The following is a 27,518-nucleotide window of genomic DNA, read 5'->3' as shown; positions in this document are numbered from 1 at the left end:
ATGACTTTAAGAACTTCTTGTAGAATAACAAATTCTTGAATAATCAATTGAAGAATAAAAACAAAAAATACATTATTTCTTATAGAATACGGGTAACAATTGTTAAGAATTACATTTATTGTTAAAGAATAAAACTAAAAAAACTTTCAAAACGGGAAAGAAAACATAATCTAACATCGACACTAATACATTCTAAAAGAATAATGTTGCTTAGAATCACTTTCACTTTTGTGGTCCATTCTTCAAGCATCAACTTCTGTGAAAAAAAAACCAAATTGTAGTTTAGATTCCAATAATGCATTAGCAAATGAAAATAAAAAACTAAATTCCTTTGGAAAAATATGTGGACTTGTGAATTGCACCAAAACCAATAACCAAGAATTATAGAACATGCATAAATCAGTGAGAAAATATCCATACTCCATTCCAACATAATTAGAGTTCATGATTTCATTCCAACAGAATTGGAATTCGTGATTCCATTCCAATAGAATATAAATTTAGTATGAACATGTAGAAAACTATCTTTAAGAAACAAATTAAAGTTTACATTAATTTTAATGAAATGAACTAAAATAAAGTTGTAAAAACTTTGTTCTGCTTAATTGAGTTAATATCAACAGAGACATGTGGTTTACCCGGCTAGGGACTTAGTTGAGTGTAATTTGTGTTTCTGCTTCGATTCCAACCAATGCAAGTTGTAAGCAGTCGACTGTGACAAAGAGAGGGAAATCGGCGAGCAGTCGACTGTGACAACCCACCTCCACCTTCTTCTTTGTCTTCTGCAATGACCACACACTATAGTGTGTGTTTTTCATCTTTCATGTCGATCACCTCAAAATCAAACAACACAAACATCCGTTCCATTCATCATTTTCAGTCAAGAGCAACAAAAAAAATAAAAATAAAAAAATAAAGAAGAAGAAGAAGAACAGAGGAGCTGCTGAAGCAGACCCCCAATCTCCTGACCTACTACGATCGGAGCAACAGCCCCACCCCCGATGCTTCCATTCCTTTTTCCTCTTCGGTCCAACCAAGCATCGAAGGAGCCTCCTTCCTCAATCGCCAATCGCCTTATCACAGAACACACCAAGACCAACGAGGAGTAGACCCAAAAGGGACTCACCGGAAATCTGTTGTCTCATCCACCTATTCCATTGGTCTGTAATCTGTTGATTCGGAGCGAAAGGGTTAGAAATCGGGAATGGAAATCTGGGATTGCACCCGTTTCTCCCATGATCGTTCGATTCGATGGTAAGGGTGTGAGGCTGATTTATGAAGGGGATAAAATTAGGGTTAGAAAAAGTCAACTAGATATAAACCTGGAGAAATTAGGTAAAAAGTCAATACCATGATTATAGGGATTATTTTTGGAAGTTATTAATCATATTACTAAATTACCCTTATTTATTTATTTAATTTTGATTAGCCCACATTTATACATGCAATAACACAATAATTACTTTAAACACCTGAACCTATATATATATATATATATATATATATATATATATATATATATATATATATATATATATATATATATATGGTGAAGTTCAATAGACACCATAATTAACCAAGGAACCAATCGTGAGCGTCGGAAATCATAACGATCAACGGCCAAGGAAATAGATGTACACTTTTACATTGGACGCACACACACCGGATTATACCAAAAAATCCACCCTTTACAAAAAAAACTCACTACTTTTTTCCGTTTAAAATTTTTTTAGGCCATGTTTTTGATCGAAAAAAAACCGAATATACCGTTGTTCACGATTTTTCGTCCTCTTTCCATAGAGATCCATGATGATATATAAAAAACGAATTTTTTTTTTCGAAAAAAATTCACTTCATTTTCTTTGATGAAAAAAGTTAAGGTCTATTTTTTTATAGAAAAAAAATATATCAAAATTCATATTTTTTGTACTTTTTAAACATAGATTCATATTCATGTTAAAAAAAAAAAACGATATTAGTTCAGATTCACATTGTGAACCTGTTTAGATTCATATTGTAAACCTGTTCAGATTGATATTGTGAACCTCCTCAGATTCACAGTGTGCATAATAATAAGTTAGATTCACAGTGTGAATCTGAACTGATCGGAGTTTTTTCACATTGTGAATGTTAAAATTTGAAATATTTACAATTTAGATTCATAGTGTGAATCTATACTGATCGAGGTTTTTTTTTTTGTGAACCTTCTCAGATTCACAGTATGCATAATAGTAATTCAGATTCACAATGTGAATCTGAACTGTTCGAGATTTTTCATATTGTGAATGTTAAAAATTGAAATATTTACAGTTTAGATTTACAGTGTGAATCTACACTGTTCGAGGTTTTTTTTTTTTAAATCGGTGTTTATGTTTATTAATAGAGTACAAAAAATTAATATTTTTTTATAAAAATAAACTTAAATATTGAAAAACTAAGAAAATTAAGTGAGTTTTTTCGGAAAAAAAAAAAGTTCGTTTTTTATATATCATCTTGGATCTCTATGGAAAGAGGACGAAAAATCGTGATCAACGGTATATTCGGTTTTTTTTTCGATAAAAAATTTGGCCTAAAAAAAATTTAAATGAAAAAAAGGAAGTGAGTTTTGTTATAATCCAGTACATGTGAGTCCATTATAAAAGTTTGCAACTATTCCTTTTGCCGTTGATCGCTTTAAATTCTGACGTTTTGGATTGGTTCCTTGGTTCCTTGATTAATAATGGTTCTCTATTGAACTTGTCTATATATATATATATATATATATATATATATATATATATATATATATATATATATATATATATTACTGAAAACCGACTTTATTTTTGTCTTTTTTTCGTGATTTAATATATTTTATTTTGTTCTATTATTAAATTCATTCTATTTTGAAACAAAATTTCCACCTCGACCAGTGTGACTTCATATTGCCAGTTTAGTATGGTAGGTTATAGTATAGTAGGTTACCGGTGACGAAGTGACACTCTTTTTCACTAAAGCCACCATACGTCAACAATTTTTGATTTTTTTCTATTTTGACAACCATGACATTTTTTTTAGAAAAAAAATTGTTAAATGTGATGTTTTTTTATTTTGTATTATTTATTTATTTATTTTTTTGTACTTTTCTTTGTTAAACTAGAAAAATGAAAACCGTATCTTGTGTTTGTGGTTGTTAGCACCAAAAACCAATGCCACATACCATAGGCAACATTGCTCCATGAATTCTCTCGGTTTCATAAGTTCTCTGGATGATTGTTGGCACTATATTCCCACAATTAATTACCCAATAACACTATTAAGGCCATGAGGTATGGTTTTGAGATGTTTACGCGTTTTAGGCTGTCACGTCATATAAAAATCCACTCCACTACATGTTTACTAGTAATGGCCTAATGGGGTGGTGTTCACTAGTGAACAAGAGAGAGAGAGAGAGAAGGAAGAGAGAGATAGAGAGAAACGGGAGGAATGATTGGGGAGAAAAAATTCAGCCAATAAAATTGTTCGTAATCGTCCGTGAATGGCTTCAATCCGCGTCACACCCACTATAGAGGGGGGCGGTGTTCACGCGTAAATACCCCCCTCCACGTCAGCTGTCACGCGTGAAAACCCCATCCATACCCTTTGGCCTAAAAGACACTTACACTACTTTATATTACATTGACAATAATAATTATAAAAGACAAATGACAAATAATTACAATTCCTTCCACAATAAAAGGACGCGTGTCTTTAATAATGTTTTTAATATGTCATTGCTTTCGTCATTCCGCCATTCCTCCCGCCACCGAAAGGACAGATATTTCTGAATGATATGTGCTTTGTTCATTGCTGACGTTAGTCTTCCATGAACAGTGTTTCTTCCATATTGTCTTTACAAAGCTGTTTTTTTTAAATCAGCGGGTAATTCAGCTAAGTGATGTGAAAATTTTTCGAACGACTGTTCGAAAGTTTCAATTGCTTTTAATGCTTCCGGGGTTATTTCACTGTCTGTTAGAGAATAGATAACGAAGGTTTTACTGGCATAATTTACTCTGATTCTTGACTTTTGATCTTTACCATTGCCTACACGAGATGATGCTAAATAGACACCGGCAAGTGCGAAAATCAAATGGTCTTGTGTAGGTATTTCATGGGGTAGGTCATCTCTTGTTGGTTTTGAGCCGTTGCTTATCTCCATATTTGCGAAAGTAATGCTTGGAACAAGTAATTGAGAATCTTCATCAAAAATTGGGTAACTTGAATGCATCTTGATAAATAACCCTCTTTCTTGTTTTGCAAATCGTGTTTTGTAGCTTCTGATTACTTTTTGAACAGCTGATGGGAATTCGCTGATGCAATGTAAATTTGTTCCATCAAGATAGATAGTGTCTATGAATCCATGGCTGAAATAGTCCCATAAAGTCATGGGGTCAGTGAGATCTGCTAGGAATACTGCTTTTGGGCCTGGTCGCCTGGCTACTGGGTAAAAGCCCACTAAAGAATAGACTTCGGTGTATTTAATGAGGCTGTCCCATAATCTGGCAAATTTTTGAGCAGATGGTTTTTTCATAGCTTCTTTTTCTTTAGTTGATGGAATGGCTTCAAGGGTAATTTTTGCGTTTAGTTGGTTAAGGGATTTTGGGATGGATACAGGTTTTTGTGGGGTAAAGCTGGATATGGGTTTTTGTGGTGTAAGGAGAACTGTTTTCGAACATTCGACATTATCTTTTATGACTGCTTTGTATGCTTCGTTGTATGCGGCTTCTGCTTCATTTTTTGTTTTGTAACTTTTGTGAATGACGTTTTTTCCAAGAATATATGAATTGATAATTCCCCAATCGTCGTAGATTCCTTTGTTTTCTCCATTGAAAATCACATACCATTTCTTTATGTTTTTATGATCGGCTTGAAGTGGTGGATATTCTTCCTGGTTTGGCGTCATAGGTTGTTTTTCTGTTTTGAGTATTATCTGTGGCTGACTATCATCGGATGATATTTCTTGAATTTCTTCTTTTGGTTGCTTCGTTGTTGAACTACTAACTGCTTCTTCTTTAGGTACTGAATGGGATGATAAAATGTGTAATGTTTGTTGTAGATGTTCTTTTTCACGTCTGACTACTTTAAGTTGTCTGACTAATGATGTTTCTTGCTCCTCTTTTTGTTTGAACTGGTGTTTGATTTGCTTCATGATTGCTTCCATTTCAATATATCTGCTGATTAAATATTTGCGTCTCTTGGGTACCTGAATGATTGCTGATAGTTGTTTGTTTTTAATATTTCAAATGATGATATGAGAATTTTCATATCACTGTATACTTTATTTTTGTATGCTTTTGGTGGTATTTTCATACCATTGTATGCTTTGGTAATGTGTACTTCGGATGGGTTAGATATGAGGTTTCCCTCACGTTCAATCCCAATAATGCTTTCTCCATAGGATTATCTATCTGCATCTGAATCAGAATCAGTTGTATATGCATAAATATCTATATCTGAATCTATATTTGAATCTTCTATAGGTTCATATCCTAGATCATATGCAATTTTTAATAAACTTGTTTCTTTTTCTCTTTCAGTCTTTTTTGGACATTCATAAGATTTATGTCCGTCCTCTTGACATATCCAACATTTACAATCTTTTTTATTCGATGGGCAATAATTTGTTTTAGATTGATATTTTTGTTTATATTGTTTTCTATTTCGAAAATATTTTCTTTCACCTTGTTTATAATATTGTTTATATTTAGGTTTATAAGTTTGTTTTTTCCAATTTTTATTTTTATATTGTTTTTTTATTGTCTTTACAACCATATTGATTAACTTTATTAGAAAGGGTATCACAACATAAATCAATTTTTGCATCTTGTGTTGTTTTTTGTTCTAAACATTTTTTCTGCATCCATGCTTTTAATATATTTATTCGTGCTCCTAAAGTATCTGCAATTTTATTTTGTTGTAATGCTTCTTGGAAATCTTTTATTACACTTTGACTTACTAATGATGGTAATTTTTGGTAAAACATGTCTAATGCTATCTTTTTTCTAGTGAAATCTAGATTATAATAATGTTCAGAATATTCACATATAAATAGGTCTAGATAACACATGTTACAAATCCGTAGGTTAGTTAAATGTCATGATGATTCTAATTGAAAGGCTTCCTGGGATGTTTTATCTTCTATTTGTTTTCCTATGAATTCTTGAATAAGCCGATTTAATACATTTTTAAATGTTTCCATAGCGTCAGTGGTAGCTATCATCATTGTTTCTGTTTCATCAAGAGATGAAAGGAAACGATATGCATTACCTCGTGTTTTATGTATAATATAATTAAGAAAAAATTTTGGATGTAGATTTCTTAACTCTTCAGTTAATTGAATTTGAATTCCCATTTTATTGTTCCATTCTTGAATTTTTGCTTCGGGAATTTATTCACAATCAACAAAAAGAATATCTGAATTTGTTGGAAAAGTAAATAATTTGGGTATGTATTGTGGAGGTATTTTTTCTCATTTGTTTTGTTTATTTTTAACCATTCATTGTCTATATAAAAAATTTTCCTCTAATGAAGGTGGTCCATAAATATATTGATTTTGATAATCATCTTCAACATACGATTGTTTTTGTTTTAATCCAAAATTATTTTGTGATTCTTTATATGGATTTGAATAAGGGTTTTCATCATCGGATGAAAAATCATATATTACCTCTGCATCGTTATTATCCGAATTATTTTCTATTTCTGTATTATTTTCTTGAATTTCGGATTGAATTTCTAGTGCTGCGAATAATTTAGTTAGTGTTTCTACTTTTTCTTGTAAAGTTTCCATATTAATAAGGTTTGTTGGTACTAATTTTTTGAAAACAAATCTTGTAGTTTCTTTTTATTAATGGAGTAGTTATTATTGGTTGAAAATTAGTTTCATTAAATATTCTGTTATTACTCATATTTGGTGATTCAAGTGATAATAAAGGGGTAAATAATTTGTCTATATAAATTCTATCTTCTGTTTTAAATGTAATACTATGATGAGAATTTGTTAATGCATAATTTATTTGATATGTAATAGTAAACGGATGATTACCTTTTAACATAAAATTTTGTCTTAATAATTTATATCGTACAGTAATACTATTACTTAGATTTTTATCTTTAAGACTTAATCCTAGTTGAATATTAATATTAAATTTTATTTTTCCTTTAATTAAATTACATTTTCCTTTTGCAATAATACGTTCTTGATTATTAATTATACGATCATCTCTGATTTCTAATTCTATTGGTGTATCTAAATCGTTAAAAGTACTTTTTAAAATTACTTGAATAGTTGATATATGAATATAAGCAATTTTTATTCTATCTACTTCTTTAATATTAGATAATCTATTTCTAATTTATTGTTTATTTATTATGGGTATAATAATATTTCCTTGAGTTGATTCTATAGGTATTGGTTCTTCTCCTATAATTTTTCCATAATATATAATATTTTTTCTAGAAAAGAAATTTTTTAATGGGTTATTTCTAAAATTATGTTTTTCTGATAGTGTAAAATTTGATTTTTTATAGCATCTTTATTAATATTATTTTTGTTAATTAAAGCATCAAAAGTGTATCCAGATTCATTTTCTTCGTTATTAATAATGATTGGTGAATTTTCTATTTCTTGAGACATATTTAACAGATTAGTTTTGTTATTTTATCTTCTAGATTTTTTATTTTTTCTTGTTTCCAATTTATACTATTATTTATTATATGTATTGCTTCAATATTGGATATACAATTAATTATTGATATGTTAGAATCTATTTTTAAATTTAAAAGAAATTTTTAGATTGTTTCAATGTTTTACGAAAAAACTTTAATTCTTGTTTAATAATATTTAAACTTGAAAAACTCATGATTATAATTTTTAAAATGATAATTTAGCTTTTCTTTCAATGGTAACTAAAAATCATAGATTTTAATAGGATGGTGGGGTTTGTTATTTATGATATTTATAATGGTGGTTATGATGCCAATGTTTTCATAAGGAGAATTAAAAACTTTTTTACGAAATATGTTTGTAGGTACATAGTAATAATTGTTTTAAACATTGAATTTATGATGATAACTCATAACGATAAATATTTATAATAATATTTATGATGATGCATGATGAACATATATTCATATGAATGAAAGATTTATCATTCATAATCATAATAAGAACGATACTTAGCTCTGATACCAAAATTAACGAAATGACGGAATTAATAAAAAATTAGGATAGAATTATACCTGAATGATGCGTCGAGATGGATTGACGATGGATTGTTTAAATTATATGAATAATGGTGGATATGTTTGGATAGGGCTCTGCTATTCAGAAATAGAACGACTATTTCAACAGAGGAATAACTTTGACATCAACTCAAGTCTTAGGCACTCAAACTTAACTTGTTTATTTCATATGGGCAAATGCCTTATTTATAGGCTCAAGAGAGCCGGTTACATAATTGAGTTGCAATCGTTTGATTGCAATACGACATATATATTTACAATATAGCCCCCTAGACTATTGAGGGTCTTATACTTTACACTACTTTATATTACATTGACAATAATAATTATAAAAGACAAATGACAAATAATTACAATTTCTTCCACAATGAAAAGACGCGTGTCTTTAATAATGTTTTTAATATGTCATTGCTTTCGTCACCTCCACGTCAGCTGTCACGCGTGAAAACCCCATCCATACCCTTTGGCCTAAAAGTTATAGTTGTTAATGTAAGTGCCATAACTTTAAACATACCTATTTATTTAAATGTGAAATACATATGATGATTGAAGTTCGTTTAAATTTGTTTGTTTTTGAGGCTACATGGGAAGGTTTCAACCTGCAATTCATATTTAACGGTGTAGAAAGATGGAGATAAAAAAGAAGAATGTGATATTATTTGTTTTGGGATGAGTCTCGCGCTAAAAAAAATATGTTAATGACAAATTATCTGAAATCCTACATATCTTAATTTAAATTATAGGAAAAACCCACATAATATTAAATATTTTCGTAAACAATAAAAACAAATTTAAATTATTTTGCAATTTTTTTAAAAATTAAAAAATTACTAGATATTTATTGATTATAAAAACACCGACTAATAACAAAAACGACCAAAATGTAAAGCTTGTATCAACAAATGACCTTAGTTTTAAAACTTATCATAAAACTATTTATTTTGGCAAAAAAGCATGCTAGTTCCTTGTAATCACTTTTTCCGACTTCATATATCATGAACAAGGTTATAAGGCGTGAAAATCACGGTCGGTATGTTTAAATTATTATATAGACAAAAAATGTCGAAAAAATAGAGCGTATTGTCGAATGTAATTAGTAATCATGAATTAATTTGTTAAGTAAAAATAAAATTAATACTTTAATATAGATTTTGAATTTTTTTTGTTTACAACATTGAAAGTTTTATTGGTATACATTAAATTCTGGGAGATTTAATACGATTTTTAAAATATAGATACCATATATTTCAAAATTGTTATTAGGATATGATTTTTTATTTCAAAATTTGAATTGAAATTGGTTTGTTACAAAAAAAATGATAGAAATCATAGAAAAGTGTCACATGTCAAAGAGACATACTAGAAAAAGGACACGTGACATTTTTATGTTTCGTTTATTATGATAGGTATCAATGTTACTTTCCTCATTGGAGTCGAGTGTTTTATGTTTAAGTCTGTCTCTCAGACATAAATGAAATTAAAAACAATTTTAAAATAAAATAAATTTGCCATTTCAAAAAAAATATTACAAATAATAACCTTTTCATTAAAACGACATATTTTTTCTGCTAAAATCTAAAATGATATCATGTCGTGAAAATTGTATGGCATGAATATTTCTTAAAATTTAAGCAAAATGAGGTATAATAATATTGGTTACAATTTTGGTTTCTCAAGAGCATATATGGTGCAAGTATAAGTCCCTTTAAAAACTATGTGTTTAAAAAAATAATTTTAACTTGAAACCTATTGACTTCTCCTAAAGCCAAACATAGTTGAAAGAGAATTAATGTAGCAAAACCATAATTTTTGTATTCACCATTTTTTGAAGGAAAAAGCACCGCAACAATATGTTTCGTGAACTTTTTATGATCAAATATAAAAATTTCAGGATACATCAAGTCATGGACAGTAGAATCAGAGAGTATCCATGGCAAAAAGTAATCATTTTGTGATGTAAGTGGAATTTTAATGATTAGCTCCAAAAGCAATGAGAGGATTATTGATATATACATTCTATTTTTTCAAACATATGCATCAAGAAATCAAACATCAAATTACAAAAGAATTGAATAGTCCTTGCATGGTTTGATTTTATGGCAACCATTAAGCTTGGATAGAGGCCTTTCCCTTTTCCGTTTTGTTTTCCTATCCTTTTAATTCCTATTTTCTCTACTCTTAATTAGCTAGAATGATTTCAATTCCTTTTTTCATGATTGCGTTCCATTAATTCTTGGAACCAGAGGAGAACGAGAGGCATATCGATCCTTATTATTTATTCCTCAAGTACAAAATGTAGATTTATAAACGTTAAGAACAAGGTCCACAGCAAACAAAGCTTCACCAGATCACCGGCGATTGGGTTTATCCGGCCAAACATCCGAGAACAAGAGAAAATGGTAACCATATGGCCGAAGCTCACACCCAACCCCATTCGAGTGGGACCCACCTTGAAAAAGATGGAATCCCAGGCCAAGCCGAGTCCAAGCTGAGCCAAGTACATAAAAATAGCCGTTGGTGTGCGATGAAATCCACTGTCGGCCCACACCAGCCAAGCCGATAACCCCATGACGAAAGCCGACGAGACACAGGTTAGGTGTAGGGCCCACAAGGGTGGGATCCAGAATGGCCTGTCGAGGTCCTGGTAGTGGAAGGTGTCGGTCTCTCCGAACATCATGATATTGGATACGGTTAGAGCCACCGGGATCGCAATAGCTATGCCTAGTGACCGGACGCCGCGACTTGCCGTCGACGGTTTCTTTTGAGATCTCGTTCTGGCGAAATTGATTGTCATGTTGGTTTTTATGATTCCTTCTTCTTCTTTTTTCTGTGTTACAAGGAGAGATAAAAAGTAATTTTCTTTTTTTCTGTGTTACAAGGAGAGATAAAAAGTAATTTCTGATATGGTTAAAACTTGCAAGGGAAAGAGGAGATGGGATATGATGGTGAAGAGAATTTTCAGGACATGTGTTTTGTTTATATTTTATATAGAGAGCTTCTTCGGGGAACTTCTTAATCAAGATGAAGAAGGACAAACACGCGGCAAAGAGACACGAATGGAAGCTAAACACGTGGCAACCAAGATTTGGTCAATATGTTGGCCTTCCAACATCTTCAATGCAATTTTTTTTTTCTAAAGAATAGATCATTTAAAAAAAAATTATCATGTGCTTTTTAAGCAAAAGCTTAGCAAATAAAAATAACTAGAGCTGGCAAAAATCGATCCAACCCGCCAACCCAACTCGAACACAACCCAAAATTAGCGGGTTGGGTTGAGATTTTCAACCCATTTCACTTAAATAGGTCAACCCGTCTAACCCATTTAAATAAACAGGTTGGGTTGGGTAAAAAATTATCAACCCGTTTTCAACCCGTCAACCCATTTAACTTTAATATATATATTTAATTTAATAATTATTTGAATATTATCATGTATTAATCAAAGTATTAATTTGTAAATTATAACGTTGCATTATTATTATCTATGTTTAATAAAATTCAATCATAATTTCCATCATTTTTTAGCGCTAATAATACTGGTTACTCTCCAAAATCACTGTAAAACTAAATATTTTTAATGTTATTTGAACAATTTATTTGTATTTATGAATTAGGATTGTGCTTTTGTCATAATTATGAACTTTTATTTACATTTTATAATTTAAGTGGTATAATATTTAATTATATAATTTATTTAATTGATTTTAAATGGGTTAACCCACGTTTAACTCATTTATTTAATAGGTTGGGTTGGAAACTATATAAATAGGTCAACCCGGTGACAATCCATTTATCTAAAAGGTTGGGTTGGGTTGAAAATATCAACCCATTTAAATAAACAGGTTGGGTTGGGTTGAAATTTTCAACCTAATTATTAAATGGGTTGAACCCGAACCCAACTCAGGTCGACCCATTGCCACCTCTAAAAATAACTTTATGCAAATTTATATTTAAAAGCTTTTTTAAAGTTTTTTTTTTTAATTAATATGTTGTTGGAAAATCTAGTTGACAATTACAATAATTTTTTTATAAAAACTTATGTATTGGAGATGATTTTAATGAAATAGTGAGAAATAGTCGACTAAAAAAACTAAACAAAAACTTACATGAGATATCCTTAAGCTATATATATATATATATGAAAAACCTATTAAGTCTAAATGTCTAATCAAAATTTCCTTGTATTTAATATTTTTTTTTTCTGTACACAAAAAGATAAACTATTTCTAATGATTTGAATGATGAATAATAATGAATGAAATTGTGAGCAAATGAAGATAAGAGGAAGTCAGCGATGTATGAAGCGGTGATATAGCTGTACAGCAGCTGAATAGGCGACATGGCAGTGAAGATGTTGTGGTGACCGGTGGTTTGCTCCTGGTGGCAGAAATCGAGAGAATAGTGGGGATAGAGGCGCCGAGAGTCGCCGGTGAACGCATGCGACGTGACTGGCAAGGATGACCTTTGATAAATCGATTTCTAGTGAGAAGTAGAGATCGATCCTGGCTCCCAGATTCCAAATCGTGAAAGTGTTAGTGTTGAATCGGAATCAAATATCAGACCGATCGACTATGGAGGAGTGAGGCGGTGGTTTGGAGGAGTGTGGGGAGAAATCAGTTCAGATGGAAATTAGATGGAAATTAGAGCAGAAGAAGCAGTCGGTAGGTGGAGCCGCGAGGGAAGATGGAGTGAGCTGTAGAAGGATCGGGAAGTGAAAAGCTTTTAACCTATTGGTAACTCGATGAACAGTGTCCCTGGTGAGGTACCGTTCATAAGGGGGTTTCTAATTTCATATATATATATATATATATATATATATATATATATATATATATATATATATATATATATATATATAAAAGAGGGTTCAATTGATAAAAACAAAATGTTGAGAATAGGAGAATCATTCTCAGCCACACATTTATTTTGCCGCAAAACACTTAAGTGTACCGATGGAAATGAGTAACGGATATATATGTGTTTTCCAACTAAACATGGTCCCTTAACTTATGCTAATCATTACCTTAATATACACAAAAACATACTTTTTTTAGAAAGCCATTTTTATCGAAAAATGATTTTAAATATATCAAAATTCATAATTTTTTATTCTCTATAAATAGACATCCATATTGATTTAGTTTTAAGATAAAATAATTTTTTTTAGAGTTTCAGCTCTCGTTATTCATTATTGAATAAAATTGCATCAGATTTTTGTTATAGTTCATTATTCACTTATGAATAAAACGTATGTTTAACTTTTTTACAGTTTAAGTATCGTTCATATATGAATATAACACTGTAACGTCCCAACTATAATGACATAAAATTTTCGTTTTTAGATTAATAAATCACTAATACATATTTTTCCCATACAACCAAGGTAGACAAGATTTAGCAAAATATCATCAAATCAGAGTAATTCACAGAAGGCGGAAACATGTGGTGTGTGCCCTGCAATCATCCCGAGCTCTTCCATTTGAAAACCCAAGTACCTGAAACATAAACTGAAAACCATAAGCACAAAGCTTAGTGAGTTCCCCAAACAAGCAAAAAAGAGCTAATAACTTAGATCTAGAAAGAAATAGATAGAAAGGTCCAAGCTTTATGACTTACAATGGTCCAAAAGCTCTAGGAGATTGCAATATGAAAGCCAAAACACAAAGAGGTTGCTCAACCAAGATCTTCTTCCACTTCAAGTAACCCAAAACCACCCAAGAATGCTTCAAGGAGTTCAAAAATGCTAATATACTTCAAGAGAGTCGAGATTAGGGTTTTTCCAGAGGCTTAGAGGGTGAGAGAGGCTGAGGATGGACAGCCCAAGCCTCTCATTTACTTAAATACTCGAAAAAATTAGGGTTTTGGGTCATTAAGACGATCCCACGTCGTGAGACCCATGCCTCACGTCGTGAGTTCCCAGAAACGCGGGTCAACAGGTCAACAGTCAGTTACGACGTGATTCTAAAGACTTCACGTCGTGAAGACCCACAATATGCAAAATGAAAGAATAATTTAGTACCTTAGGTAACCGGGTGTTACAACTCTCCCCCACTTAAATTAGATTTCGTCCTTGAAATCATTCCTTACCACCCCAGGCACGCCAGACAGCCTGAAGAACGCAACCACAATCCCGAGCATACAACGGCCTTCCCAAAGCTATCGTACCCACCCTTAACAGAACCCTCCAAACCCAAAGAAGACGAATCCATAATCCCATGCAGAAAACCAGCCTTACTTTACCTGAATTCTCAAATTGGTCTGACTCCATGACAGACCGCCCATACCGAACCACTACAAGGCCAAATTGTCATTGAAGTCCAGACTTAATCTGAACGCTTCCAACCCTTGATTGACTTGACGCTTCTAACGGAAACAGAATCACAAACCATTATTGATGTTGAACACTTATACTTGACAGAAGACTCAGATAATCTTTCGAGTAGAGGACTCATCCCTGCAACGGTTAGACTCAGACGAGAGCTGCGCAACAGGGTCAAATCATTTACTCTAAGATTATCTAATCCAAGCTACAAATGTCTTACCATATTTCCGAATAATAAGCGACTCCACACACGAATCCCAAATCACTAATACCGCCTTGAATTAATTCGTTGCCCCCTAGCAACTTTCCAAAAGCTGTCGAGACCTCCCTGGTCCCAACTTGTTTTCCACTAATTGAAACACCAAATCCCCGCCCACGCGACTTTCGAGTGAAAGCCTCAACTGGCAATAAATGCCCAAACTATCTTGCCACTTATGACTCCAACAGATCATAACAGCCCGACAAACCTGACGCCACCAAATGCAATGCTAAAAGTGAATGCTACAAGACCAACTGTAGTCTTATATCACAACCGGCCTCCAACAACCTACCACTTCATGGTTCCATGCATGTTGTGGTCTTCCCACAGCCTTAAAAACTATCCCACCCTGGTCTAATCCATCTAAAGAAAACCATCAACACAGATAGAATCAAACCAAAACACAGGAGCCTGAACTGCCAACAAAATTGAAACCATCCCTTAACCCCTGAACCCTCCGCCTTATCTCGCGTCGTTTAGTGTCATAGAGTTGAACATTTGTGGGATTGCAGTAGCCTATGGAGAGATATTAGTGGGTCATTGGGTCATGACATTGGGATGAGAAACTTGAAAAACTTGATGTGGTGGAGCTGGGATGTTATTAGAGTGCTGAAAAAATTGATGGCCCACTTGTTGATGGGCATGTTGCTGTCGTGGCCCATTAGGAGGCGTAGGTAAGAGACCTAGTTGTTGCGATGGCCCAATATCAGATGGTACCTGATACCAGCCAAAAACCCAACCACACCCACCTCGTTGAAAAGTGTTGACGTTGTGGGTATATCTTCCGCCTCCTTGAAAATTACTGCCACTACTGCCATGTCCTGTGAAGCTATTTCTTCCTACATCGGCCTCCTCCTCAGCCTCCACGCTGATTGCGACCCCCTCTTCCACCATGATAGGCTCCGTGAAAGTTGTAGTTTTTATTGTAGTTTCTGTTGTGAGTCCCGTCGGTGGCTAGAACGATCGTCGACGAGGGGTTGTCAGAGTGATTTTGAGTCGACAACCGGGCTTCATCTTTTTTTATCTGAAGTTCTTCCTTTGTAAGGATCGATTGAGTATCCCAAAACGAGGGCAGTGGATATCAAAGACGGATGGATGCCACAATATACCGGAATTTTGGAGGTAACCCGTTCAAGGTGTATGCTACAATATTGGCTTCTGCTACTTTAGCATCCATGTTGTCAAGCAAGTCTAGAAGACTTTTTGATACAATTGCAATATTCAGTAATAGTAGAATTACTCATAGTTATGTTACGGAGTTCATTATCTACCAGGATTATTTTGTTGACTTTGTTATCTCGAAAGACCTTCTCGATGTTTTGCCAAACTTCATATGCAGTAACCTTTTTCTTAAAGATCATTTGAAGAATAGACGTGGAGAGAGTAGCATACAACCATGACTTGACAATGGAACCCAATCTATCCCATTATGTGTTATCAGAATAAGCAGCCTGTTTTTCGCTTGGAGGCTCTAAGTGATTGGCAACTCCATAGCCTATACAGTGAGTCTCAAAACTCCTAGCCATATATCATAATTCATCATGTCCAGATCGAGAACACATGAAATAACATGTTCGATATTTATCATGGTATAAGGTTTGTCAGAAACAGTAGAAAAAGATTGGTACTTTGGAGATCATGTCATGATAATCGACAGAGGAAAGTGAAGAATAGAATGAGAGATGTGATGAGGGTCGACGATAGAAGAGCTGTTGACTTAGAAATAGGGTTTAGAAAGAATAATATTTTTCCGTAATCGCATTCCATTCAAGATAAATGAATATATACAAAATACATAGCAAATGGGCCCGGATATAATGGGCTAATATAAAGTGGACTATCTATACATGAATACAAATAATACAAATAATAATGATCCGCTAACAGAAAAGTATGATACCCATGATTTTAGATTTTAAAAGATGCAAATCGAAGACTATCTCTACCAAAAGAAATATACAAACCCTTTTATGAAAATAATCGATAAAGTAGAAGGATCGGGGTTTGTTGGATTGATAATCTCATAGCATGGCCAATATTTGATTAGTGAAGAATGTTGCCTACAATATCATCAAAGAGAAGACAACGTTTGGAGTAATAAAGGTGTTTTCCTATATATATATATATATATATATATATATATATATATATATATATATATATATATATATATAAACCTTCGATAACAAATACGGTTTTACTGGATCGATAGTTGGTGAATACAAATATTAAGGAAGGCATGTCATATACTAATCATGTGAATGAGTTTATTACGATACAATCTTGGTTGGTTGTTAACGCCAATGACATAATACCTTCTAATAACATATATTTTTTCAAAATTTTAGCTATATGATTTTAATCTGCGCAACGTGCGGACATTCGTCTAGTTTATTTTTCTTTCATATATACTAAGAGAGCATGTACATATGCGTTAACTACACAAATCTGTTCTAGAGTCCCTTTCTTGGTCTTCTTCGACTGGGCGTCTTAGTGGGATATGGTCCACCACAATAGAAGTCCATAAGATTATAGTCAAAATTAGGAAATATGTTAAGATAAAAAAAACAATGGCATTTTTCATCTTCGCAATGCCGGTTACTACTTCCATACGATGTTGTAACTGATTTATTTTTCATGGAGTGCTTAGCTGAACTCATGAAACGTTTTTATAGAATAAATGAATTAGTTCAACTTTTATATGAATAATTTTATGGTTTTAACATAATTATATATTGCATAAATAACTGGTAAGTTGAAATAGGTTTCGAAATACTATTCCATTTTCTAATAGGAAGAGAAGAAACGGATGCAACATAAGAACCTTTAACGTAAGAGATCACAATGGGAGTATTACCTATGTGGAGGAATCGTCTTACTATCTTGAGGACTGAATTCCAAACCATGATAACACTTGTTGGAAGTTATTGTAACTTAAAGGCAGGGGCGGACGCAGGATTTCACAGTAGGGGTTGCACGAGAAAGTTAGAGATTGTACGATAGTAGAAAAAATAAAAAATTTGAAAACATTTCCACTGCGGCTAGAAAAATCAGGGGTTGACGGTGCCACCAGTGACCCCCCCCCCCCTAAATCCGCCCCTGCTTAAAGGTTCACTACCCAAGTGAACAACCAACAATGAGAGGAATAGTAAAAAAATGAATCGTATTGTTTCAAAAACTCAAAACACAAAATAAGCTCAACGGCCTCGACCAAATGAAGATTTCAAGAATTTATAGTGGTTTAGCCATCGATGTGATGGTGCATGTCTGTCCACAAAAGAGGACATGATTTTATTACTTGGAGAACAAGAAACCTTAATTAAACACTTGTTATCGAACTGAGATATGTTAGTAAAAGTAGCATCCTAATTAATGGAAAAAAATTTATATATGAACTCTCTAAGATCATCCATAATGGTGAGTTTAATGAGAGAGTTGAATGAAGGTGTCAAGTTTAGTTTTCATTTAAATAATGAAAATCTACATTATGAGATGCCACCATGACATTTAATGGATTTCGAGTTCAATGATCACTGAACTCTTCAATAGAAAAAATGAAAGTTTTTTAATTCTTAATAAATATTATAAATAAGCTTTTTTAATATTTCATTGAACTTTGTAGAGTTCAGTGCATTGTAGAAAAAAATTGATAGTTATATAGAATATAAAATAATGATATGACAATCTATTGAACTCTATAAAGTTCAATGCATTATGGATGCCCTAATTTTGATATAGATCAAAAGAATTGAGGTATCACCTATATTTATATGCACAAGTAAACAAAAAAAAAACTACAATGGTGTCCTTAATTATGGATAATTCCATATATAAAGTTTCATTATACTTGATTATATTGAAAAAAAGAGACTTTAATGTTGGAGTTGAATATGTGTATATATTTGATTGCATTCATGAAACAAGATTTTGAAAGTGATTTGATAAAAAAAGCTAATACTTATTTTTAAAGTGTTTTTGGCATTATAATTGTGCATACATACTAGGATGGGTGACTTGAGTTATCAAATCCTTGAGATCTCTTTTGCATGTTGAATTGTTGTGAATAAATTTCTAGATAATTCTAATGTGCACAAGTAGATGATAGCTACCCCATAGGTAAGAACGAATTACCATCGTAGAGTCTGGTTGAGCCATTGGGACTAGGGGTTGTGGCTCCCTAGCCTAAGGAACAAACTAGCATCATAGTGTCCGATTAAGTCACCGGAGAGATTGACTATTGTGATTGACATGGTTATGGGCTAGTTGCATGTAATGCATCTTATTATATGATTTAGCCTTGGTTTACCCTTTCTTGTAAAATGTGGGACTTATATGTCATTTTTGAAAATATTATTGTTGATGTCAATCTTTTAGGCATACAAGACCCTTTTAGGCATACAAGACCCTTGACTTGATCTGAGTTATTGTGTTGAGAATTATTTGTGTGTTTGTTTATGGGGGTTTGATTCGAGTATGATAGATCGTCATCATCTACTCTAAATGAATCAACATCAAGTAACTCACTAAACAAATCAATCTCCTAAGGTATTTTGATGTGTGCTTAGATCGAAGACCCTAGCTTGGGTTAAGGATTAGCTTGGATTTTAAAAATGCCATGGAATGTGTGGTGAACTTGAACCATGTTGTGATATTTTATTGTTAACAACTTCGTCATTTAAAATTTACTAATGTGTTTTTGATATATTGGGACCGTATTTTCCTCAACAAACAAAATTAAACTCTTACATCAAAAAGGGATTTTCTTAACTGTGTTTTCAAATAGGCCCTAGCGAGGGTTGTTACACTTTCATTCTCCTATATATCAAACCTGAAATTACTAGAAATTTAAACACCACACTAGGAAATAAACCAAAATTTGTTCATATATGCCAAACGCATTGCATGCTATTTAAATTGCAAAAATCTAGCCAAGTATAGTCAACTTGGTAACGATTATAAGTACATGGGTATGATAACCAATAATGATCATATTACAACATTGCCAAAGGCAAAAGCTAATTAGTGTGAAGAAGAGAAAGAGTCTTTTACCTTCAAGTTTAGAATTATGCCACTCATGTTCTTTCCTTTCAAAAAATTGGCGTACCAGTGAGCAGAAAGCTTAGAATACCGAGTCAATTCTTTGTCATCCAAATCAACATAGTATAGACCAAAACCAGAATTATAGCCATCCAACAGCTCAAAGAGATCAAAGAAGGACCAGACAAAATATCCCATCATGTTTGATCCATTCCTGTTACCATGTCATGGACAAAAATAACCATATATTAAGCTCTGAAAAGATGGACCGTTCTACCTTTCTCTTCATAAAGCCGAGTAGAGGCATACCTTACTGCATCCAATAAAGCACCAATATACGCATGCAAGTACTCTACTCTTGGGGTGTCCGTCAATGTTCCATTACGTGGTTGTTCTTGGCCTGCCGAAACATTATATGTCAATATCATACAACCATATTTAGGATGTTGGTGGCAAAAAGATAAACAATACTCCATCAAAGGAAATATTGTGAGACCCGAGGATGCTTTTATGGCCACACTTTTCGGGGACCTATATATATATATATATATATATATATATATATATATATATATATATATATAGCATTATTTTTGTCACTTTTAAGATCAAAAAAATATATAATAAACAAAAATATAACTGTTCTAGTGAAATATTCTATAAGAATATTATTAAAATTTTAAAATTTTGCACATTGTAATATTTGTTATATTCATAAGAATATTGTTGAAGATTTTAAAATTTTGCACATTTGTAATATTTTGATAGAATATCATTATATTTTTATGAATAATATTATGCTAGAATATTTCACTAAATGGTGATTTTTGTTATATATGATGTTTAGATGTTAAAAATGGCGAAAAGTAATGCCATATATTGTTTTTGAAATATTTTGACATTTTTTCCCCAAAATATATGGACAGAAATACATCCCCATGGTTCACAAGAATAGTAGTCTCATTTGAATCCTTTCAAAGCTGAAAATGCTTAAGGCCACCTCAACATGGGATAAGTAACAAAAACATTGGGGTGATGCACTAGAAAACCAAATCTTTATGTTTTTTTCTACACTACAAAAAGGTAGTAGTATATACATGTACATGCCCGGCGGAACACATGACACGTTTTTTTGCTTATTTCAGTAGACAATAATAAAATTTTATTAGTAATTGGTTTGATGTATATACCATTTTCATGGATATAGATAGGAGGATTCCCATATTCTTCCTTTAAATAGTTAAGAAGCTTTTCAAGACCCATTGGATTCACCAGGAACTGAGATTAAAAATATAAAAAGAAATTAAGTACTAAAAGAGGATAAATGAAAGCAAAAATATGAAAAGTGTAACAACAAACGATAGATATTCAAACCTGAGTTGGAAGGGATCCATTTCCACCATCTCCACCATCTGCAATCCAAAGTCAAGAAATGCACACATCATGTAAGTGTTAGTTTTATCTACCGATTGAGTAGTGACTGCTTGTTTAAGTGTCGATTTTGTTGTTTACTTGGTGAACATACATACATACATACATACATATAAGGGTTGCTGCCATGTCTCCAAGAACATCCCTGGTATCCGTTTCAAGACTACTTGGGTTGTCCTTCACATATAATGTGCTGTAGTGATTTATGCCAATGAAGTCAAATGAACCCTTGATTTTCTCTGATTCAAGTTTGGTAAAAGTTGGAATTCGGTTGCCTGCATTCTTCTTCACTATTTCTGGGTAGTCCCCATTCACCAAGGGATTCAAAAACCTGAAAACAAAAATCAAAGTGAAAAATTAGTTGGATTCCAAGACTAGGATTTTATGATGATGACTCACCAACCCAGATAGAAGTCATGGGCTCTTTGTGTAGCTTTGACATCTTCGGTTGTGTTTGTATAAGGTTCAAACCAATAAGCAAAGACATTTAATCCAACAAAACCATGTTGCATGGCCTGCATCGATCATCATCACCCATATTAGTGAATGTTTCTTTCTTTCTTTTTTCGACAAAGGAAGTTGATGTTAGGATCTTCCATCAAGATAGTGTCATTATCGTGAATGTTGGTTGAAGACAAAGGTAAGAACATATGGATGGATGGTATATTGAATTGCAAATCATGGAAATTAAATACCAGAAATTTAATTACCTTGTATTTTTCACGGTACAATTTCACAGTAGATGCATGTGCGAGAAGCATATGGTGAGCTGCAAGGTATGGCTCAGTAGTAGAGTCGCCTCTGCTACAGTTAATGTACCCAAATGGAGAAGAACAACGCCCAGGAGGTAAGAAACCCACGTCATAACCACCTAAAACATATACATTGGCTTCATTAATAGTAGTCCAATGCGAAACCCTATCACCAAATTCTCTGAAGCAAACATCAGCATACGCAATGTAGTCCTTCCTGCATTTACAAATGGTAATTAACCATGTTCAATTATATCCTACAAGGAGAACTAGTTCCATGAACATCATATTCATAGGATAGGGGGTTATGGAACCACAGTTTTAGTTAGAAAGAAATGTACACTGATTTTCTACTAATCCATCCTCCATATTCATCTTCAAGTATCTGTGGTAGATCATCATGATGTAATGTAACATGTGGCTGTATTCCTGCATAATCAGAATTGCCGAAAATTAGAGATTACATTTTGTTGGGTGAAGAACGACTTAATTATCAACTTTTTTACACATTGTTTGGTTAGTTAGCTATATAACTTGTATTATGCGGTATCTAACCATGGGCGATAAGCCTATTGATGAAATCGTTGTAGAATTGTAAGCCCTTTACATTGATAGATCCTCTTCCATCTACAAAAATTAAGACCATGAATAAGCAAGACTACAAGTGGAGTTACACTGAAGTTTTACTATTGAGTAGACATTAGACAACATACTTGGGATGAGTCTGGACCAAGAGATGGAAAATCTATATGCTTCCAAACCAGTCTCTGCCATAAGTTCAATGTCTTCCTGAATCATTCAATGCAGTCAGACTCTAGGAAACTATTAAAGTTGCACTTAAACATGTTGTATTCAACTGTTCTTGATTGAAATCCTAGCTAGGGTGTGTACCTTGTATTTATGGTACCCATCACATGCTATGTCTCCATTTGCTCCACTATAGAAACCTGAGATTTTGGAGCAAGAATCATATATATCCACAATTAGTCCTTCATAACCCCATATAAAGTCTACACTTTGAAATGGATTTCTGATCTTCAACTCCCTAACAACATCAACAATGTGATACCCCGCCTAGATTTTGAGTTGTGGAGTTTGATGATTGCTAAATGGACATGATCGTCACTATAATGTTTATGGTATTTTAGATAAAAGTCCGTATGGGTTAAAGCTAGTACCAAGGCAATGGTACTTGAAGTTCAAGAGATTTTATTTAGAGTAATTAATAAGTACAAGAGATGTGAAATAGATCATATTGTTATTGTGATAATTTCCCATGAATCGATATCCTTTTTGCTAAACAATATATATAGGAGTGTAAATGATAGATCCTTGTTGAATCTATCATATACCCCAGACATTCTAACAGATTCAAAGCAACAAAACACTCAATAATACCAGAAAATTAGGATAGAATTCCCATTCATTCGAGAGGAATGGACTCTCCAAAAGAAGAACAAAGTTCTTTACAAATCAATTCTTAGCTGCCGACTCCCTAAAACAAAATGACTATTTATACTACGACTACAGAGAAGACAAAAGAGAATAACAGCCAACATAATCATGTGCTGACCCCACTAACAATTGTTTCCACCCATGATTGGCTGCAGACTCACTCATTGATAAATTAAAAGAAAAGACTAAAATACCCCTTTGGCGAAATACCAGCATAACGAGAAGGAATCACCCAATTGCCTTTTATTTCCCTTTTGCAATAGACAAGTAGAGTCTGGGGCTTATCAGTAACGCGGTAAAATCGTAAATATCTAAAGCTGAATGATAAATTTAATTATATATGCTAGCCCCTGAGTAGCTCCCAGGATTTGAACTTGGGACTCCTATGACTTACAATTAATCCAAGATGTTGGTCTTCTAGCTGCAAAGTCAACAACCAATCCTATGGATCCATATTCTTCATTAAGTACAGATAATGGAGAAGAGTTTATCGATCCATATCAGTATCAAAGACTTGTTGGATGATTTCTATACTTAAACATTACTAGGCTAGACATTTCTTTTGTTGTTCAAAGGTTGTCCCAATTTATGTCTAAGCCAAGAATTAATTCCTCATTTTCATGTTGCATGCCATCTCCTAAACTATCTTAATAAACCAAGTCCTAGTCATGCTGTATTCTTTCGAGTTACAGTCCAACGACTTTTGTGATTCTGATTTCCGACAAAATGTCCACTACCGTTTCTGTAAAAAAAAACTGCACGGGGACATTTTTTGTAATTTATTTTCTACACAAGGCCAAACCGCCGACATACAAAAATCTTAAACATATGGAACGTTAATGTAAAAAAAAAAAAAAAAAAAAAAAAACTGCACAGGACCTTTTCTATAAATTACGAGGACAATTTTTGTAATTTATTTTTTTACACAGGGACTAAATCTGCCAACATACGAATGCCTTGTGGCCAATGTTTTAAACTTAAAAATTTTAGAGACCAAATCTGTAAATATATAAGGGAGGAGGGAGTCGTTCCCTCCCAACCCACCGAACCCACTGCCACATCAATTTTTCTTTTTTATTTTTCTTCATCTTTCCGAACCCACAACACACGGAAATCCTATCTTTTTGAATTCACTCAACCCACTCGGTTAAAAAAAAATACAAAACAATCAAATGTAAAATCTTAATTAGCAATAGAGTTATCGGCGGTACCACTCCCGCTTCAACGAGTGGGTTGATTGGTTTCACTAACCCACTTCATCATCTCTCTCTACTTTCTCTTTCTTATTTTCTCTTGTACCATGTGTTTTAAACTTGTACCCTTAATTGTTTTGCATTTTTTTTAATTGAGTGGGTTGAGTGGGTTCAAAAAGATAGGATTTCCGTGTGTTGTGGGTTCGGAAAGATGAAGAAAAATAAAAGAGAAAAATTGATGTGGCAGTGGGTTCGGAGGGTTGGAAGGGAACGACTCCCTCCTCCCTAATAATAATATTAATAATTTTAAAACGTTTTTTAAAATTAGCCTACTGAGCATGCCACGTAGACCCGTAACATGCTATAGTTTGTTCCGATGGCTAAGTCTATAAATTCCTACAACTTCAAAACGTCTAATTTAAACTTTCAATACCAAATGGTAACAAACTCAATACTTTTACAGCAAATTTTATCAATAATTCTCGAATAAACTAAAAAAAAAAAAAAAAAAAAAAAAAAAAAAATCAATTAAATTTTATTGTGTTTGGAACTAACCTCCAAAGGAAGTACCAAATTCTGGTTTAAAGAATTGTGAACCTTGAAAAACTGATCCATATCAGGTGCTGAGTTGTAACAGGAGCTAACGACCTAACTTTAATCGGATCATTAATCATTATCTTATTCTAGTTTGAAATTTCACAATGAAAACTTACATCGAAACACCCAAAATTTTCAGTTTTGACACAACGAGTCAGTTGAACGGACTACCGAAATTTCTACTTGTATTACGTACCTGAGTGGGCGAAGGTGTCCCAAATGCTGAAACTTCTTCCATCTTCCAGCACTGCTCCTTCAACCTTATCACAAACAGACACATGTACAGTTACCTCCAAATCAACTTTCCAGACTTCAGACGAGCAAATACCTGATAAGCAGAAGTTCCGGAACCAAAAACGAATTCAGCGGGAAAATCATCTCTTCCGTATTCATCAACCACACCAGAGACGAAAACTCTGACATCATTATAGTTCCCGACCACCACCAAAAGAATAGAAAGAACATGAAGATAGACATAATTCGACATGGTTTCTACCACAGCAAGTGATGAATCGATAATCTTAGCTAACACTGCGGTCGAGATTTATTTTGGAGATACAGGTAGGAGATGAAAAGGAAAGAAAAATGGGTCTCATATGAAAAATCAAAACACACACTCACCACTCACACAGGATCACCCACTGCACCAAACAATTAGGTATAATATCTTTTTTTTTCCTATTTTGTCTAATTATAAGCCAAAAAAAAAAATTCCCTTTTTTGTCTAAGCCAAAAAAAGTCAGTACTAGTCCCAGTTTTGTTTTGGAAACAGACGATAAGGACGGGAATGAAAAAGCCATATATAACATCTCTTTTTCCTATTTTGTCTAATTATAATCATTAATAAAAGAAATTCTTTATTTTCCTTACCATTAAAGGCATGTCATACAATAAAATCTTAAACAAATAGAATAAATTACAAAACGGAATAAAATTTACAAAACTATTTAACTATGAAATGAAAATATTATTATTCTGTTTTTTTTTTTTAAAGGTATAAACACTTATGTATGAAGTGTAAAGTTTATAGATGGAAAATGTAAAGTTTATGTTTTGATATTGTAATCTTGAATTGCTTACTATAGTTTCTTTTGTAATGGATTTGGTAACACCCATCTAACGGATTTTTTTTTTCGGACTATTTTTGGATAACCATGACTTGAAGTCATGAAATCCTTTAACACTGGAATAAAAAAACAAACCACAAAAGCCAAAGATATAAACAGACTTACTTGAACTAGAAAATAGAAAGAAAAATAAACACCCAAAACTTAAACAACTTCCAATTGGTAGAAAACCCAGATATAAGCAAAAGGATCAAAAATCAAACAATCATCTGAACTTTATTAGCAAATATCAAATATATAACAATAATACATAACTTGAACATAAACTTCTATACCGAATAAAATCATAATCTTCTGTCACACCCCAAAACCGGAACGGCGAAAACGTTCGGGGGCGGAGGACGTCATGTACAGTATCATAACAATGCAAAGTAGCAAACAAGCAACAACATCATCCATTGCATTAATAGTATAATTTAATACAATTGTGTTCTTTGAAAGTAGTAAGACACCAAAATGAATAATCAAAATAAAAGACGAGTCTTGAACATGCTCCGTCTTCTCAAAACCTGGTCGACTGTACCTGTCTATTGATGACCTGAGAATACAAGTTATTTTGAAAGCGTAGATCAGCATTAAAGCTGGTGAGTTCATAAGTATTTAGTGTCAATGTTTGAATAAGTTTACTGAAAATGTTTGTAAATGTTTGTATATGTTTGAAAACTCCTAGAACATCCTATATTTTCTACTAGTATAAAAAGTAGTCTTCTACCAAGATCAGACTGTTTTATATGTTTGTTTCTCTGTAAAAGTGGATGTTTTTCCCAAATATGACTATTATTACCAAAATATAGTTTTATATTACCCTTTTATGTGACAAGATCACAATTTGAATATAATGGGAAAATGTATGTGTACTGCAGTATTATTTGTATTAACTACTGAAGTAATAACTACCTTAAAACCAATGGTTTAATTTAGGTATAATGTGATGAGGTTGTACCATACTAACTGACTAAAACACGACGATGAAAGACGTCGGAAGAAATGACATTTGGCACCAGTAGACTTGCAAGTCTCACTGTAGCGAACAGCTAGGTGTAGGATAGTCAATCCAGTATAGATCTATACACAAATTCACGC

The 27,518-nt window shown here is 32.8% G+C and overlaps 1 protein-coding gene across 2 annotated transcripts; it reads right to left on the bottom strand.

The window, feature by feature from the left end:
• Window positions 1-19,701: 19,701 nt before the first annotated feature.
• On the bottom strand, window positions 19,702-25,961 carry LOC145136927 (beta-glucosidase 11-like). 2 transcript variants are annotated; one of them, XM_079071035.1, is made up of 13 exons: window positions 25,637-25,961; window positions 25,505-25,568; window positions 22,955-23,010; window positions 22,777-22,852; window positions 22,619-22,690; window positions 22,405-22,492; window positions 22,022-22,280; window positions 21,711-21,826; window positions 21,410-21,642; window positions 21,255-21,292; window positions 21,071-21,158; window positions 20,190-20,280; window positions 19,702-20,094 (listed from the first exon to the last, which is right to left on the bottom strand). In XM_079071035.1, exons 1-13 carry the CDS (start codon window positions 25,793-25,795, stop codon window positions 19,863-19,865), a joined length of 1,572 nt encoding a protein of 523 aa, XP_078927161.1. In that variant the 5' UTR covers window positions 25,796-25,961; the 3' UTR covers window positions 19,702-19,862. The 2 variants fall into 2 exon arrangements, with proteins under 2 accessions (XP_078927161.1, XP_078927162.1); XM_079071036.1 differs by having other exon boundaries at window positions 21,422-21,642; window positions 25,637-25,960.
• Between the last annotated feature and the right edge of the window lie 1,557 nt (window positions 25,962-27,518).

This window comes from Lactuca virosa, chromosome 9 (assembly GCF_052849685.1).
Source record: "Lactuca virosa cultivar CGN04683 chromosome 9, Lactuca_virosa_CGN04683_v6, whole genome shotgun sequence".
Taxonomy (NCBI): domain Eukaryota; kingdom Viridiplantae; phylum Streptophyta; class Magnoliopsida; order Asterales; family Asteraceae; genus Lactuca; species Lactuca virosa.
The sequence above is the reverse complement of the archived record's forward strand: the minus strand, read 5'-3'. Positions and strand labels throughout refer to the sequence as shown.

Excerpts from the sequence above, each read along its gene's own strand:
- LOC145136927 (XM_079071035.1), bottom strand. The coding sequence starts at position 25,795 with ATGTCGAATTATGTCTATCTTCATGTTCTTTCTATTCTTTTGGTGGTG. Across the intron at positions 22,691-22,776 it reads TTGGTCCAGACTCATCCCAA|ATGGAAGAGGATCTATCAAT; the intron begins GTATGTTGTCTA and ends TAATTTTTGTAG. Across the intron at positions 21,293-21,409 it reads CCTTATATGTATGTATGTAT|ATGGTGGAGATGGTGGAAAT; the intron begins GTATGTATGTTC and ends TTTGGATTGCAG.